The sequence below is a fragment of the Haemaphysalis longicornis genome, unplaced genomic scaffold, assembly GCF_048455015.1.
Source record: "Haemaphysalis longicornis isolate Haplotype H1 unplaced genomic scaffold, Haemaphysalis longicornis Haplotype H1 scaffold_1, whole genome shotgun sequence".
In the NCBI taxonomy this organism is placed as follows: domain Eukaryota; kingdom Metazoa; phylum Arthropoda; class Arachnida; order Ixodida; family Ixodidae; genus Haemaphysalis; species Haemaphysalis longicornis.
Genome location: NW_027526203.1, coordinates 354,836,712 through 354,853,698, shown reverse-complemented (window position 1 = coordinate 354,853,698; position 16,987 = coordinate 354,836,712). Strand labels below are relative to the sequence as shown.

At 47.1% G+C, this 16,987-nt stretch overlaps 1 protein-coding gene across 3 annotated transcripts in view; it reads left to right on the top strand.

The window, feature by feature from the left end:
• Nucleotides 1–16,987, top strand: part of LOC144154932 (uncharacterized) — a 73,555-nt gene that overhangs the window by 26,781 nt on the left and 29,787 nt on the right. For all 3 annotated transcript variants that reach the window (XM_077686058.1, XM_077686057.1, XM_077686056.1), the window contains exons 13-15: nt 288–597; nt 1,062–1,234; nt 4,456–4,586. In XM_077686058.1, coding sequence (XP_077542184.1) covers nt 288–597; nt 1,062–1,234; nt 4,456–4,586 — 614 coding nt within the window. The remainder of the gene's footprint in view (nt 1–287; nt 598–1,061; nt 1,235–4,455; nt 4,587–16,987) is intronic.

Sequence of the window (16,987 nt, the reverse complement as noted above, 5' to 3'; positions counted from 1 at the left end):
CTTTCAGACAGCTCAGTTTTGGCGGTGGGGTGGTCGTGACAATGCCTCTGCTGGCCTCCACAGTGTCGTGACGTCCGCACGAAACAGTGATGGCATGTCGTACTTCTGGTGTGCGTGCCCTCTGGGCTCGGAGCAGTGGAAGCCAAAACTAACCATTTTCTTTGCCTTTTGCAATCATTGCATTTTGCAGTCATTGCAATCGTTGCATTGCATTTTCATTGCATTTTCATTGCACTTTCATTGCAGTGCATCGCACAGTGTCTGATGAGATGGTGCTGTTTTTCCAGGGGGAAGTTGCGGGTGCCGATATCCCCCCTGACGACGGCCCTGTCGCACTGGCTGCCGAGGCCTGTGTGGAGGCCGGCGACTGCATCCAGGAGGAGCCGCCCCAGGCGGCTGCCGAGCCCGAGGGCCGCAGCCTCCTCTCCTACTCGGTGCACAGGGGGGCCGACCAGGGCTCTGGGGACGCCTCCAGCCTGGCCCTGGCCGACATGTCCCCAAGCGAGCTGCTCGAGAAGCACCTGCAGCTGGTCAGCAGGTCCTACATGCAGCAGGCCGCGCTGGCCAAGAAGGGCGCCCAGCAGCATGGCGCAGCAGGTGAGCCTGGCCCCCGCCTGGTCACTCGCAGAACCGTCTAGACCAAATGCGAGCAGCTTTTTCGCTTAAATCGGGGATCCTTAAATGGGGCATTTTAGCGAAGGGGTTGCACAAAGCCTTCCACGGAACTCCGCAAACGAGTGGCTTTTCCGCATGGCAGGTACATTTGCTTGCGCTGCTGGTCACGTGTGGGGCGTGCCTGTCCTACAAAGCAAGCAAACACTGTTTGGCAGCAAACTTGGCAACGAGCTTGGCCAAGCAAACGGTGTTTGTTTTGCCAAGCAGCTTGTGTGTCATCAATTCTCAACTGTGTAACTCTCATAGGGTGTTCACTGTGAACACCCTATGAGAGCCTTGCTCGATGGGGATTTATCTTTGTGCATGTGCAGAGTAGCAGGCGCTTTGTGTATAAAATATTGTGCTTGCAAGAGTGCAGACAAGCGTCTCTTTTGCATTGCCTGTAGCACCCGAAGAGGACAGGTCGGAAGAAGTGGAATCCTTGAAGGGGCAGGTGTCCCTGCTGTACGTACTGTTGCTGTATGAACGACACCGCAGGGACGTCCACATCGAACGGAACCGTCGTCTCCTGGCCAAGGCCAAAAAGATTGTGGCTCTTGAGGAGCAAACTGCTGCTTATGTAAGTGCATCTATTGTGTTTGAGTTTTGATCATCATGTGGCTGTGATATTGATCTGGAGTACAGTCGAACCCCACTACAATGAAATTTCCGCTTCAACGAAATATTTCCAATTCCCTATTAGTTAGCAAGAGAAGTCAATGAAACAAAGTCCTCGCCACAATGAACCATTTGTCTGGCTTGCTTTCGCTTCAACGAAATTTTCGCTCATTGGGGCTGGGTTTGAACATTTGTTTTACAATAAAATAAGCATAACGCCAGCTATCTAACTTTTTATACATTCAGGACTCTTAGTTTCACCGAAAATGTGTCCCGCGCACCCACACCGCCACCCAAAACAAAAATAAACTCGTAGGTGTACGCCATTGCTTGCTGGTGATGTGATAACGATGTTGTGGCTGGCTGTCTTTACATGAGGTGCAGGCCCGGTTCGCCAAGCCGGAGCTACAGCGAATCCGTATCCAGTTGAAATCGCGCGAATGTGCTCTGCTGCTGCCGCGGTGCCGTCATGTATGCATTGTGAGCAGCTGTCCTTGCAGTTTTCCTTCTACAATTCTTCAAAGTCAAAAGCAAAAATAATGTTTTCATATTTAGTCTTGAACCCGCGTCATTCTATCATAGTCGCGAGCACGCGGTCGCGTTAATGCAAGCGCGCGCGCGGCTTGCCTGCCAAGGTCAGTTGCTGCTGCCCAGCCAGAGGATGATAACCGCACCGCTCCTGCTCTGCAAGTAATCAGCTCTGCATGCGCCTTGTACTGCAATACGTTTTGCGCCTGCATTTCTCCCCCCCCCTTCTGTAATGTGCTTTTCGTGTGCAGGTAAAAAACAGATAACCATTGGTATGTTTGTTATCTGAATAAACACGACGTTGTTCCTCATCACTCCTTTTTTTCTATATATTGTATTATGCTGTCAGTGATGTGGAAATATATGGAGCTATTTTTCTTGCCCTTCCGTGATTTGTTGGGGCAGATTTTGCCTCGACGAATTTTTGCTTCAACGAAATTTTTCGCACGTCTTTCAATTTCGTTGTTGCGGGATTCAACTGTACTTCTGCTGTGTAAGACATAAGTGCAGGGCCAATGCAAATGCAGTTTGCTTTTCTAGAGCGTAATAGTCTGGGTGCGATGTGTAACTGGATATGGATGTAAAATTTGAGAGGCTATAACATAATGAAGCACAAAAGCCTTGGTGGCAGTGCTTAACCAAAAAAACTGCAATTCTGGTGTTATGTAAGGCAGCCTGTAGTGACACATCTTGTTTGTTCCGCTTTTTGCTATGTTTTTATGCTGTTGTGTTTTTTGTATTTGCTACTAAAGTAAAACTGGGATTGTACAAATTCCTAGCGCAACAAAAATATTTGTATCATAAGAAACAGTCAAAACCTGTAGATGCGAGTAAATGAATGGGCTCAACTGCTGATTTACTTTCTCCACTTTTGTTTGAAGGAGCACCAACGGCGTTTTGTGTGTTAGTTCCAATAAAAAGCTTGACCCTTACTTACTTTTTTCTGTGCTATATTCAGCCTCAAGAGACTCTGTAATTTTTTGGAAATTGGTGCGCTGAATCATTTTGTGACATCGTGTGCAACTTGCACAGCCTAAGTGGAGGTAGTAATGTGGAAGGGTGGTGTAGCACCGAATGAATGCTAAACTGCAGCAATCAAGAATGATATCAATGTTTCTGGCTGTTCTTCCAAGCCAGTCATAGCTGTGTGCGCTCCAGCACACTGCCACAGCAATCTGTAAACACAACCCGCCGCGGTGGCTCAGTGGCTAAGGCGTTGCGCTGCTGAGCACGAGGTCGCGGGTTCGATTCCCGGCCGCGGCGGCCGCTTTTCTGATGGAGGCGAAAAGCAAAAACGCCCGTGTGTACGAGATTTCGGCGCACGATAAAGATCCCCAGGTGGTCAAAATTAATCCGGAGCCCTCCACTACGGCGCGCCTCATCGCCTGCGTTGCGTCGGCGCGTTAAACCCTACAATCAATCAATCAATCAAATCTGTAAACACACTTCGCATCCATTCTCCATTTCTGATAGTTTTGCCATAGTGGTTGTCACAATCCCTTTACTGAATCAGCGCATGAAATCATTATTACAGCTCCTGTGGCTCGGTTGCTGCATAGCATGGGAGAAGTTAACCTTTGTCAAGTGCCACTGCCAAGCAAAACAGCCAGCAACATTGCACGTTATGCGTATTTAACATTTCTGTGCGCACTGTTGTCGCACTGTGGCTGTTGTCATCCTTGCTTATTTTTGCCAGCTTACACTGGGAGTAATTGTCTGGCGTCCTGCACGAGACTAAAATAAAGCCTCAAATAGCCCATTCCCTGAATTTCGTAAAATTTATCTAAACTAGTACCTGAGCAATGAAAGTCACAGAGTCATGAAGCACAAAATTCTGAGCACTGGAAGCCATGAAAATAAGCAATGGAAATGGGAGGTAAGAAGAGGTTCTAGTGAAATAAAAGCTGCGTCAGCAGCCTAATGGCGAGTAACCAACTCGGCAAGAGTAGCAATACAGATAGCAAGTGGTGCGCCCGTATTCTGTTCTTCGTCTGGATTGGGTCAACTTCTTTCGTACCCTAACTGTATTGCACTCTCTATAGTTACAACCCGCTGTTCTGTTAACCGCATAGTTTCATTTGCAGTGGTTTGGGTGGTTATGAGCACCTTTGTTTTCTAGTTGCTGCAGAATTTTGTGCAACTGCATCAGGAATCATTGGCAGGAGCTCTCAAAATTGCTGCCCCTAGTTCAAGAATCACCACACATATATTTTAACCTGTATACTGGTGGAAAGTTGGAACAGGAAAATCGGGAATTTATTCTCCTTGCTCAAGTTGCGGTCATAAAGGTGTGATCAAAGAAAAGTGCCACGTTGCAGCCATATTGGGGTTCGTAGCTATTACAAGTACTTTTCACCATTCATTTTGCTGGCAGGCCTTCTCTGTTTACCTTAAAATCAAGAGCAAATCACAATGCATCCTCACAATAAAACTTAATTGAAGCAAGTGATCAGCCTGTACAGCATAGCCTCAATGTATGGTTTCTGAAAGCGTAGTTTTATGGTGTGTATAGTACATCCCCCTTGCCCATTTGAGAGAGTGTGGCAAAAAGCATGCAGTTGGTGAAAAGGTTATCACCCTGCTTGTAGAATTGAAATGGTGTATGACGAACTAGGTTGTGTATGTGTAATATGCTCCTGCTTTTATTCCCTGCAGAAGGACCAGCTGATCTTGCTTGAACTGGAGATGAAGAAGCATAAAGAAAAGCTGGAGGAAAGTTCTCTGGAGATTAAAAGGGGGAAAACTGAACTGGCAGGCACTGTGAGGACGTTGGAGGGCAGGATTGCGTAAGTGTCTATGTTCTTTTGATGGGTATTTGCGAAGAGGCGTGTCATGGAGTATTTATGGGAAGGAGTGCCATCTTATGGTGCAAGGTTCTAAAGTCTAAAGCCTTTGTAAGTTTATGTATGGTGCAAGGTTCTAAAGCCTTTGTAAGTTTATGTTATCTCGAGTTTTGACCTTTGATAGCTTTCGCTTGTGTCTTCCCAGCAACGAAACACATTTTCTTCGACCTACCCATGGCCTCCGAGATTCCACGGCGCGCGTTTTGCTCTGGCCGTCCCAATTGCTGCGCGCCCCAGCCAAATTTTGTAAGCGTGCTGGTTCCCGCGCGCTCCGCCAGGCGGCAGCGCGCACCTATGCATCGAATGCATTGTTCAGCCCGTTAGGCCGCTGTTTATGCAGCATTTCGATGCATGTCAATGCTGCAGTTTTTCTGGTCTTAGCACGAGTGTATTTGCGAGTTTATTGGCCGCATTTCTGTTGAGCTCGTGCCGAAGATTCTGACACAGAACATCTGTAATTGATGTCTTTCATTGGAGCTGGCGAGAACTCGACGCCTTCTAGGCACAGGCCCCCGGCCCTTGCAGGTCGAGCCCCCCGATCTTCATTGATTCATAAAGGAACCCCACCACTGCTGCCTTGCTCTCTTCCGTGGAGCAAAAGCCAACATAGAACTGTGATATACGTTTTATGCCATGAGGCATACAATCGCATTTGGAAAAAGAGCAGCCTATCGCTGTTGGCTGATTCTAGAGCCAACGTATACACAACCGTCGAGTACCCCACGTACGGCACCAAATGTGCAGCCCTGCATTTCCACAGAAATGTAAATTGGCGTAGTTACTATAATTGATCACTACAAAGCGAGGATAAAGATACAGTGTAGACCGCCTATAACGTATGTCGCGGGAGCCGCAAAAATCCGCACTATAAGCGGTACCGCACTATAACCAAAACACGCGCGAATTCAACCACATCGCCACCTATCTCTCAAGTCAACCTATATTTATCATCACTCAAACGCACAGCACTTAAAAACGAAGGCACGGTCTATATTTCGTTATATTTTTAACATCAGCCGCTGCTGCAGGGCAAAAGCGCAGTCTCACAAATGGCGAGCGCGGCTTTAACTTCCGTTGTATTTGTTTTGAAAGACCATGACGGCGTTTTTAGCGTCTATAAACAGATGCCGCAAGACGTGATAAGAATGCCAGCGGGATTTTTTTTTTTTTTTTTTTTTTTTTTTTTTTTTTCCCACCATGTGTTCACTATGCCGAAGGCGGCTGCTTATCAGCGCAACGTACTCTTCGGCTTCGCACGGCTCGAATGTTCGGAAAGGGAAAGAGCGGTGGCTTATCTGCAACAACGCTCTAAAGCGTGAACCGCGTCGTAGATTTGGTATCGCGAAAACGTGCAGTGCACGCCAGCGCGGATACAACTGGCGTGGTGTGAGCGGCGCGGTAAAAGGCGGCAACATGGCGCCGGCACTGGCCGTGAAGCGGTGCAGGCAGTCCCAGTAAGTCCCTGCGACCGCTTCTAACCGCTCGCTGAAATGCCGCACGGGGCGCAAGCGAAGATGCTCATGCAAGAAAAGAGCTAATAATGTGGGCGAAAAGTGGAATATAAACTGCCATACACGCTGCTTGTGAAAGCGCCCATCAAAAAAATACCGCGGTGGTAAGCCTAAACATCTCTGGCGCGGCTAGCCGGCTCGGAGCGCTTCGAATCTCCCGCCATTAGGTACGCGTCTCCCCATTGGTGCAAGTCGTCAGGCTCCTCCCACTGCCACGCGAAGAAGCCACCGCGAGCGCGGAATCATCGATACGAGCACGAAAAAAACAAAACAAAACAAAAACTCACGCGCAACACCGATGTGCACGATTCGTGCGCGAAAACAGGCCATGCGGTTAACGATTAATAAAATCAACTTGCCGCGCGCGGATGGGGAGTCTGTCGCTATCTTCCGAGGTGCATCAAGCAAGGTCAGTTGTGGTTATCAGGTACGCACGAACTAAAGGGTGCCTGTTTTTTTTTTTTCTTTGGGTGTCTACGTGAGAGGAGGGCAAGGGGTGCACGCTGCGTCAGGTGGCCGATTTCATCCTTTCTTTTTTCTTTTGCTACCCTAAAACGATGCCTCAGCTGCGCCGGTCGATCAGCAGACCCGCCGAAAAACCGCACTATAAACGGTATTGTGCTTCGGCCAACCGCATCTTAAGCGGTATCCTTATGCATTGAGTTCTATGGGAGGCAAACCGGTGGTCTCAAAAACCCGCGTTATATCCGGTCCCGCACTATAAGCGGTTACGTTATAAATGGTCTACACTGTAATTAGTCGAACGTAATTTAGGGGAAAAAACAAAAATACAGGAAGTAGAAAAATAAGAAATATAGAAGTGATATGAACAAATTCAAAAATATAAATCTTATACAGCTCCTCCACAAAACAGCCAAAAATAAAGGAGCAGCGAAAATAATGACAAAAACGTGAATAAAAAATTGCGCGAACAGACGAACCTTGTAATGCCCTGCATTTGCACAGAAATGCATAATAGCGCAAATAGAGATAATTTATCGAACGGAACCTTAAAAATATAAAATACAAAACCTATAAGGAAATCATAAAAGTGGACTTACGAATTCAAAACTATGAGTTCTATACATTTCCCGCGCAAAGCGGGAAAATAATAATAAAAAGTTCCGACAAGCATTACCGACGGAAACAAGAATAAAAGCAATAATGAAAACTGACCAAGTGTAACCCCCTGCATTTGCGCAAGAAATGTATAATTAGCGGAGTTAACATGTGTACTTAATCGTTATAATAGTGTGAACGGAGACGATTGGTTGCACGGAATCTTAACAACCAAAAGCAGGAAATAAATTATACAAGCTAGCTTACAAAATAAAAAAATGCGCATTCATACACCTCCTCCAAAACAGGAAGACAAAAATAAAAAAGCACTGAAAAAAACTACGGAAACACGTACAAAAATATTGTGAAAACTACCAACCGTGTAAACCCCTGCCTTTGCATAGAAGTGCATAATTGGCACGATATGATGTTTAATATCTTCAAAATAGTGTAAATGTAGCTAATTAATTGAATGGAACTTGGAGACGGAAAAGACAACAAAAATAAAAAAGCACAAATTTTATAAGTGATCTTACAAAATGAAAAAAATAGCGGAGTTAGCACATTCAATCGTTGAATTTATACGGAACCACTAATCTAGCTGAGCCATCTGCGCGCACAGGTATACAAGCAAAAAGCATTCTCAATTACAAACACAGACAAATAATAAGTCGCACATCCCGCGATAATTATGCAGCTTTATATGCTGATGTATTGTGTAGTTTTTACAGACCATGATTAGCTTTTCTTAACTGCCATGCAAATGCGCTATATTAGTTCACAAAGTGCTTACTAAAACCCTGAAATACTCATTGGCCCTGAATTATAATGGACGGTGGTGTCTGAATGTATCACGGTTGGTTTGTGTACGACATGCATACCAATCAGAAACAATCTTAATATTGCATTTATGCAACAGGTGATTAGGCAAGTCGCTACTTTTGTAAATAATGTTGGGTGAGGGCGTGAGGGGTTTTTCAAGGGCACCGCGTGTAAATACACATCGACAAATCTAAAACAAAAATAAAATAGGGACGCGAAACCGCAGCAGAGAGTGCCAGTACCGACTGCGCTTCGCTCGTATGATTGCTGCTTAAACTTTGTACTTGCGCACCTCATATTGAGAAGTTAACCATAATGAATTTGTTGGTTATTGTCTTGTACCTGCCATTTGAAAGCTGGTTGCTCGACTCAATTTGACTGCAAGCTTGCGAAAACGCGCGTTTCGTCGCTTGCACCAAGCTTCAGCGGAATAGTTGATGCGTATGTGGCGAGCGCCGCCCTTCGGCGGAAGACGCGGCCACGCCTTGTTTTCAACTTACGCTCTCTCCGGCCGATTGGAACGGCCGGAGCAAAACGTGCGCGGGGTGATCGCGAAGGCCATGACCTACCACAGTGCCATAGTGGCTGAGGCATTTGCTGCCAAGAGATTGCAGGTTTGACGCCCTATAACAAAGGCTGTATTCCTAGCAGAGTTGAAATACAAAATAAACCATGTGTACAAATTGTCGACGCACATTCAAGAAACCCAGATGGTCCACATTAATCCACAGCCATCCCCGATGGTGCATAGTAGGCTTGTGCGAATAGTGATATTTTAGTTCGAAGCGAATTCGAAGCGAATAGTCCTAGGGTCGAATAATTTCGAAGCGAATTCGAATAGCTGTCAGGTGTCATTGAGCTTCCTGTCTCTGAGACATTCCGGTAAAAAAGTTTTACAGTAAAATCTCGATAATACGAATCTCGCAGGACCGTGAAAAATATTCGTATCATCAGAAATTCGTATGACCCAACACAGACCAAAAAATTGAGCACTGAAAAAACGTTTTCGTTTATTTCTTTTCTTACTTTCGCGTGGAGTAATCCGTGACGTTTTTCTGCTTTTTTTTAACCTCGATGTCACCGAGCGGTAATTTCTGGACTTTCGTCTCCTCAATGGCGGTGCCCAAGCTCACTACAGGACGTTTTTGCACGCGATTCGTGCGCGTCGGCGTTGCGTGCGCAATTTTCACACCTGCCTCGGCGATTCCGCGCCCGTGGTCGCCTGTGCCTCGGTCAGAAAATGATGCGCGTGGCAGTGAGAGGAGCCTGACTATTTGCGCCAATGGGAAGGCGTGCGCCTCAGGGCGGCAGTTGCGAAGCGCTCAAGACAGCTGGCTGCATGGAGGCTGCATGCATGGCCGGCTGGCTCCACCGGAGATGTTTAAGTTTTGCAACCCGGCAGATATTTCATGGGCGCTTTTATATAACCGTTTTCGTCCACATTATTAGCTTATTTACCGCACGAGAAACATCGTGTGTGCTTTGAACGGAATTTTAAGTAGCGGTTACAAGCGGTGGCTCGAGCGCACCGGACCACTTCGCGACCGAAGCTGCTGCCTGGTTGCGGCGGCCGGCCACGCCCCGCACAGCGTGCGGGTGGTTTCGCGGCAGCGTCAGCGCGCCTGTGGAGCCCGCGGCGCGCTTTCGCGAGCAGAAAACAACAGCCCGGCTGTTCCTGGAGAAAGAGCTCGTACGTCGGACTCTCGCTCGTTTGACAGTCGGGCGCCTCGCCGGCTCGTTCGTATCATCCGCCGGGCCGCGCAGGCCCGTTCGTGAGAGCCGAAATTTTTCCCATTGCAAATGTTTGCAATGGAAACAATTTCATTGTTTGAAACAATGAAACAGGAGCCTTGACTACCCTGCCGAACATGCGCGCGTAAGAAGGCTATGACAACACTCTGAATGTGGCTTAGCTTGTCTTGGCTCTGCATGTAGTCAAGATGTAGGACTGATGTCAATGACACTGCGGCTTGCCTAACGAAACCGAAACTTGAAGGTAGTTTTGATATTCGTTCACCTCGAATACTTCGAAACATCAGAAATTTTAAATTCGCGTCGAAGCGAATTCGAATACTGTAATATTCGTTCGAATATTCGAAGCGCCCGAATATTCGCACAAGCCTAGTGCATAGCCCTAGCATAGTAGTTGTGCATGAAGACTTGGCGGGTGCCAGGTGCGTGTTTGAAGCGCTTTTTAACAGCAGTGTGGCCAAAGTAGGAGCAAGCGCACCCGGTGGCCTGGTTTCCAATTCACAAATTCACTGCTTCTGGCCATTTCGGGCTTGGTTGTTATGTCCCCTTTTCAGCTACCTCTACATGTCCCCCGTCTCCTGGCCATGGTTCTCTTCCAGGTGTCATCACGTGCTACTCTCGAAAGGGGATTGGCACCCTATTGGCTTACTGGCTTAAAGGGGCCCTAGATAGGCTTCCGAAGAGTGCGATTTAAACTGCAGAATCGCTAGATTACGTGTTCACGACAACATATACCAAATATTACACCTCTGCGTTATGGTGGCTATAAGGAGAGGTGTCCGCATCGCCTCAGCCACGCTGTGTTCGGAGGCGTGCTGGTATTTCATGCCGCTGCTTCGTGGCGCGCGCGTCGTTTTCGAGATGCATTGGGGCAGATGACCGCTGTTGCCGCGCCTGCCTCGCCTGTGTACAGACATGTGCGCGCTCGTCTTTTCACGTCTGCTCTGTGCTGCTTTGAATTTTCTACATTGAAGCTGTAATTTCGTAGCAAAGGTGTACTAGTTTGAAATTGTTTGTGATCACTACGTACCGACGTGGCCATGCTGCAGTGGCGTCCAAATAGCAATGACACTGCTTCGCGCTTGGATGCACAGCAGTGTATGTTTCGGCCAAGAAACAAGGGAAGAAGCCGTCTCTCTTTGCGGTTTTTGACGACGATGAACGTCTCGGGACCTGGGAGCGTGCAATTCCTCGTGCTGACAAGCCAATACAGAACTGCGTTGTGTGCAAGGATCATTTCAACAAGAGATTTATCATCCGCAGCTACACGCATGTCATCAACGGTGAGTCTGTGGAAATCCCCCGGGATTGCCCAAAACGGACAGACGACGCAGTTCCCACCATATTTCCAAACGTTCCGACTTACCTCTCGAAGAAGCTGTCTCCAAAAAGAAAGACTGTGTCCTCCAATGGAGGTGCGACTTGCAAGAGAATAAAGGTTGACTCCATTGACGAGGAGCCACAAAGTGTTGAAACGGATGTTCCATTAAGTTCGAACTATAACGGCAGCCACAATATCTTGGAGAGCGTGACACAAGATGACCTTCCAAGTAAGCACTGGGCGAAACACGTCATTCCGAACAACACGGACGTTGTGGCCTTCTTCATGTGTACATCAAGTGGTGGAACCCTGTGTTTTGAAAAGTTACTTTTGTGTTCATGTAATGCCTCATCCTTTTATTGCACGGCATATGTACAGGGTGCTGTTGTAAAAGCAGTGGATGTCGACAGCATTAGTGTTGTTAAGGGCCTTCTGTTCTAAATGGATGCCTTGGTTCCTTGCGAGGGGTTTGAGATAGAAACAGGAATGCAAAGTGCGCAAATCAGAACAAAGCACAGGCTCCATGGAGGGAAACAGCACAGCATGAAGTGTTGTGGGACAGCCCAAAATAGAAGCCGATGCTTGCAGTGCAAGTACCTTCGAAAGCTCCTGGTAAATCGGGCATACCACAAGTGTACGAAAGCGAGACAGGCAAGAGCTAACCTCACACGGAAGCTGACGCAAAAAAAATGCGCAGCTGCGACGGCAAAAGCGCAGCATTGCAAAGTTGGGCGAGACCATAGAAAAGATGAAGCAGGATAACGAAGCTATAAGTAGCTCTAGTTTTGAAGAGGAGTTGCAAAGCCTGCCAAAAAAGCAGCAAGTGCAGGTACGTGAATGCTTTGGAGTACCGGAAAGGAGAAAAACAAATGGAATGATTTTTCAGCAAGAGTGGATTCATAGTGGTGCATATGAAAAGCCCACGTCTGTACGAGCACATTCATAAGCACAAGATTATGGTTCTACCAAGCCCGTCATGCCTGCGCATTTGTGTCCGTAAATATAAAAGTGGTTTTGGCTTGAACGAAGAAGTGCTCGCGGCTAGTGTGGAGAAAGCACAGGCTATTGATCCATATCACCGACACGGCGGCAGACTTGTCGATGAAATGAAACTGTCCGAAAACTTGACTGTAAATAGCACAAGAAAAGTTGACGGTTTTGTTGGCCTTGGCAAGTATAGCTCATTAGGGCAAGAAAGTGTTCAGTGTGACCATGGCCTTGTAATTTTGTTTCAGCCATTCACAGGCAATTGGCAACAAATTCTCGGTGCGTTTGGTGCGCAAAGCAATGTAAAGGCAGACATTCTGGCCAAAATAATTGTTGACGCTGTGATTTGTGCCGAGAAATCAGGGCCCTTCGTGGATTGTGTCACATGCGATGGGGCTTTATGGAACCGCAAAATGTGGAAAATTTTCAGTGTAAGCAGGATGCTCGAAAAGACAGTGTGCAAAGTGAAGCACCTGGTGGATCCAAGCCGGTATTCCCATTTCTTGTCCGATTTTCCCCATCTGGTGAAATTTGTGCGCAACGCTGTAACCTCCAAAGGGCTCGAAACACCAGATGGCCGAGTTGGCAATGAATATGTAAAGGAGGCCTGCGAATGCAACACTTCAAGCTCAGTGACACTCAAGGCAATGCCGCACGTCACCATGTCTGTTTGCCAGCCTAATGGCTTTGAAAAAATGTGGGTCAACTTGGCGTTCGCCTTCTTCAGTGACGAAGTTTTCAGGGGCCTGTATGTTTACAAGAGTGCAGTGGAAGTCCAGTATGGTACTGGCTGCACCAAGGCTACTTCTGCGTTTGTGTCTATGATGAGAGACCTCATGGATGCCATGACATTGAGGTACTCAAAGCGAGGTTTAAGACCAGACAGCAAAGAAGTAGGAATCATCAAACGCTTTTTAGAGTTTTTAGCGACCTGGGAAAAGGCTATGCCCAAGAAGCATGGGTTCCTAAGTGCAGAAACAGCTGAAGGACTCCGTGTTACCCTTTCCAGCACGCTTTCCCTCCTGCTCTATGTCACACAGACCGTGGGGTTTAAGTACTCGATGACTTCTCGTTTGTGCCAAGGTGCTCTTGAAAAACCTCTTTGGGATACTGAGGCAAATGTCTGGCTCTAACGATCACCCTACCCCGACACAATTTCTAATATCTTTAAACTGCCTCACCTTCTATAGCTTAGTGCGGTCACGCTCCATTGGTAACATTCCTTCAGCTGTTGTGAGCAGCCTTCTAAGTTCGGGCTTCCCCACTAACCCCATGAAACTACAGAATAAGCTGGACGAGTTCCTAGACGGGGGACGCCTCAATGAAGTTCACGAGATGATTGTGGCATGTGAAGCCCTCCTTGACCACGCTGAAATCGTGACTCCCGGATCACTTATTACGTCAGTTGCTATGTGATAATGTGGCCTGAAAGATGTTGAAAAAGACGAAGTGCAACGAATGCTGCAGGCTGTTGCAGGCTGTTGCTTCATGCAGATGACTCGAGCTTGCTTCCGGCAGAGTCATGCGTCACACGTTACATAAATAGAGGCGGCCTCCTGTACCCGTCTGAGCCCCTAACAGACCTTGTCAAAGCTATGGAGGAGGCTTTTACGTATTGCTTCAGTTTCAACAAGTTGAAAACCGATAGCATCACGGACCTCATCTCCTGCCTGTCTGTGAAGAGGTTAAACATGGTCAGCTGTGAGCAGCACAGAGTGAAAGTGATGAATCAAATCATTCACTTCTTCACACTGACAACTTCACACTGACTAGGATGCATTTCCTTGTAGCAGGAGAAAATGCCTCCAAACAAAAAAAGAGAGAAAAGGTGAAGTTCTTGAAGCTGGGACGAACTACTTCACTTTCGTCTGGTCAACACAGCCAACAAGGTTTTCTCGTTTTATATATACGTTGCCCACATTGTATCGTCTGTTGTTACCCCTTAGAAGCGTCTCATTCATGCACATTGTTACAAGGGTTCCATTGGCAGATGTGATGTCACAATCTCGTTGTGTTTGACATAGGTAGAAATCAGTGTTCGTAAACTTCTTAATGACTGCATCTGTGTTTACCAATCAAATCTGTGTGTGTGCACATTTTGTCATTGTATATTGACTTCTTTTTACTTGTCTTAGTTGTTTACTTGCTACAGCTGAGTTTGATATAACTTGTGTTTCTCCCATATTATCTGTACATTTCCTGTAACGGTGTTTGTGAACTTCAGTTAGTGTGTCATATTGTCTGTACATTTTCTTTAACGATGTTTGTGAACTTCAGTTGTTAAAATAAATAAATCAGTTGTCAAAATAAATGACATGACTTGCTTATTAAAGGTTGTACGAAATAAACCTTGCTTTTTGATGTGCAAGTCATAAAAATAAACCATTCAAGTATGGTTGCTGATGCTTGTACCCAAATTCAGACATCACTGAGAACCCTGAGGCACCAAAGTGAAAACGGCATGGACGCTGTTTTGGTGACAAGCTCACGGCAAGTCATTTGATTCGCTATCTTCCAGAGGTTGGGAATGCGAGCGACGCACGCAGCTAATATACAGGGAATCAAGTCCAGGACATTAGTTTTCAGGGACAATACACACTTTACAGCGAGCAGTCACAAAAGTGCGCCAACTAGTTTTTGTTTTAAGCCCCACGGCCACCGCTCACCGTGAAATAACTATGGCGAAAGGCGGGAGCTACGCGCGGGGCTCGCCGGCGCTGCCCAGGCATCTCGGAGCCGACAGCAGCGCCGCCACATTGGGATGAATTCCCTTTGCCTCTCCGGTGCGCCGATGCTGACACCTCTCTTTCTAGCCACCATATCTGCGTAAAGCAGGGGCCATGCGAAAATGCAAAAAAGATCGTCCTTTCTTTCCTTGTTTACCTGTCAGTCTTCGTCGCCATTCTGGCCTACTCTGATGTATATTTGCGACGCAGCCTTTATGACACAACTGGCGCTGAAGACTACAATGCCGCCATTGGTGGGTTTCCTTAAATGCTGCAGCCAATCAGCGTTCTCGGCTCTGGCGGAACGCGGGTGCATGTTCCGGCGAGTGGCACTCTGGCACATCGTATCTTAGTAGGGACGAATGTCAATTGTCGCTATCCATTACACGAACTTAGCTGAGTTTGTAGATATAGCGTGTCGTTTACAAGACGGGAATAACGCTGAAAAACACGGAGCATCTCTGCAGACGGAAGCACCACTACATGCGCGACTGCGACAAGCATCTGCCTGTGCGGTGTATGCACGACTCTGCGTACACCACAGCAGTTAAAACTTGTCACCGCCCACCAGAGCAGGACTATTGCTGAAAGCAGTTTACAAATGTGGGAAAAGGGGTGATAGTGTGGTGAAAAATTGCGCTGGAGATTGTCGACGGCATGGCTTCGTAAAGCCATGCCGTAAATGCTAAGCCTTTTCTGCGCGACTCGACCCAAAAAGGACCTGTTCGCCGCCACAGCGCCCAGACAGAAACGCTAGCGGGCCGCTAGTTGTCTGTGGAAATCTTCAATTATCGTCGTAACCGAGCATGTTGTGTTTGGTACCCCCCCATCCAGCCTTCAAATGCTCGTTTCCCCTATTCTAAACCTGACGTGCCAAGGCAAGCGCTGCCGATGCGAGGAGCCCGGCTGCCTGGCCGTGCGATTGGGCGACGGCGGTGGCCCATGCTGTGCAGTAGGCGGAACATGCACTTTGGCTGCTAAAAAAAACGTGACGTACCGCCGAGTGGAGCCAATGGCTGCATGTGCTTTGATACGCAAGTACCTTGACGTATATCTCTAGATTGTTTGTCTCGGAGCCGGTCAGCTCGTATCTTCCGCAGTGCTATGGAGGCGTGAAGAAAGGATGAACGCTCCAGTCCTTATTGCTGGCCCTTTTTAATAAACAATAACTCTGGTAATGGGTTGGTCACTCATGAGGGGGTTGGGCCAACTACTACACCAGGGTGGCCAGATCCTTCTCTTAACCCTTTTCAACAATTTTTGCGGGAGGCTGTTCCTTAGGTAATACTCCTGCGATTGCGCATGTAAAATCGCAACCTGTCGAAACTTGTTTGGGGCTTCTTTAAAGGAACCTTGCCCTATTACCTTATTATAAGTTATAGCGTGGAATGTGTAGGCTGTGTTCTGGTGTTGTTTTTTGAATTGATGTGCATTTTTTACGAGAAAATTAGTAGCAAGTGCCATTTCCCTCGCACTACTCTTCTTACTGGTTTGGTGGCATTGGCTTTGACGAAGCCATGCCGCAAGTCCTCAGGGCCATAGAGTTCCTTGCAGAAATAAGCAAGAGGGGAAAATGGTGCTGTAGGCGTCCACCAGTATTGGGATTATGAGAAAAGAGTACCTAAACATTTGCATTAGCTTTGTAGTTCGCTTGACTTGGCATGTTGTAGTGGGTGTGGATAAACGTCATGTTCAAAACAAATTTGTTTACTCCTTCGATCTTGCCCAAAATCACTTAAATTTAGGCATAAATCACCAGTGCTTTGTAGCTGGAGTTCTTTGTCTGAACCTGAAAAAAACATTGATGGAAGGACCGCAGTTTTCCATAGGAACCGGACGAGTGCTTTGAATTCTGGGAGCACCTCAGCTGCAGGCTGCCATTTTCAAAATCTGATAACACCTTAGTGGAATCCTGAGTTTTGTCCATTTCAGAAGCCCCTGTTCTGAACAATGCTGTGGTATAGGCAGCACAAGGGCCCTTAACTTCCAGTGTCTAATTCATCTCGGCAGAGCAGTAGTCGCTTACTCTTGAAATCGAAAATGGATGCAGCTGCACGACTCAGAATTCTGCATGGCCTACTAACAGCGCACACACAGCTGACAAAGAATGCAACAGGACGAGTGCTGACTCAAGGAATTTTTTATTGAAGGGAACGTTAAATATAT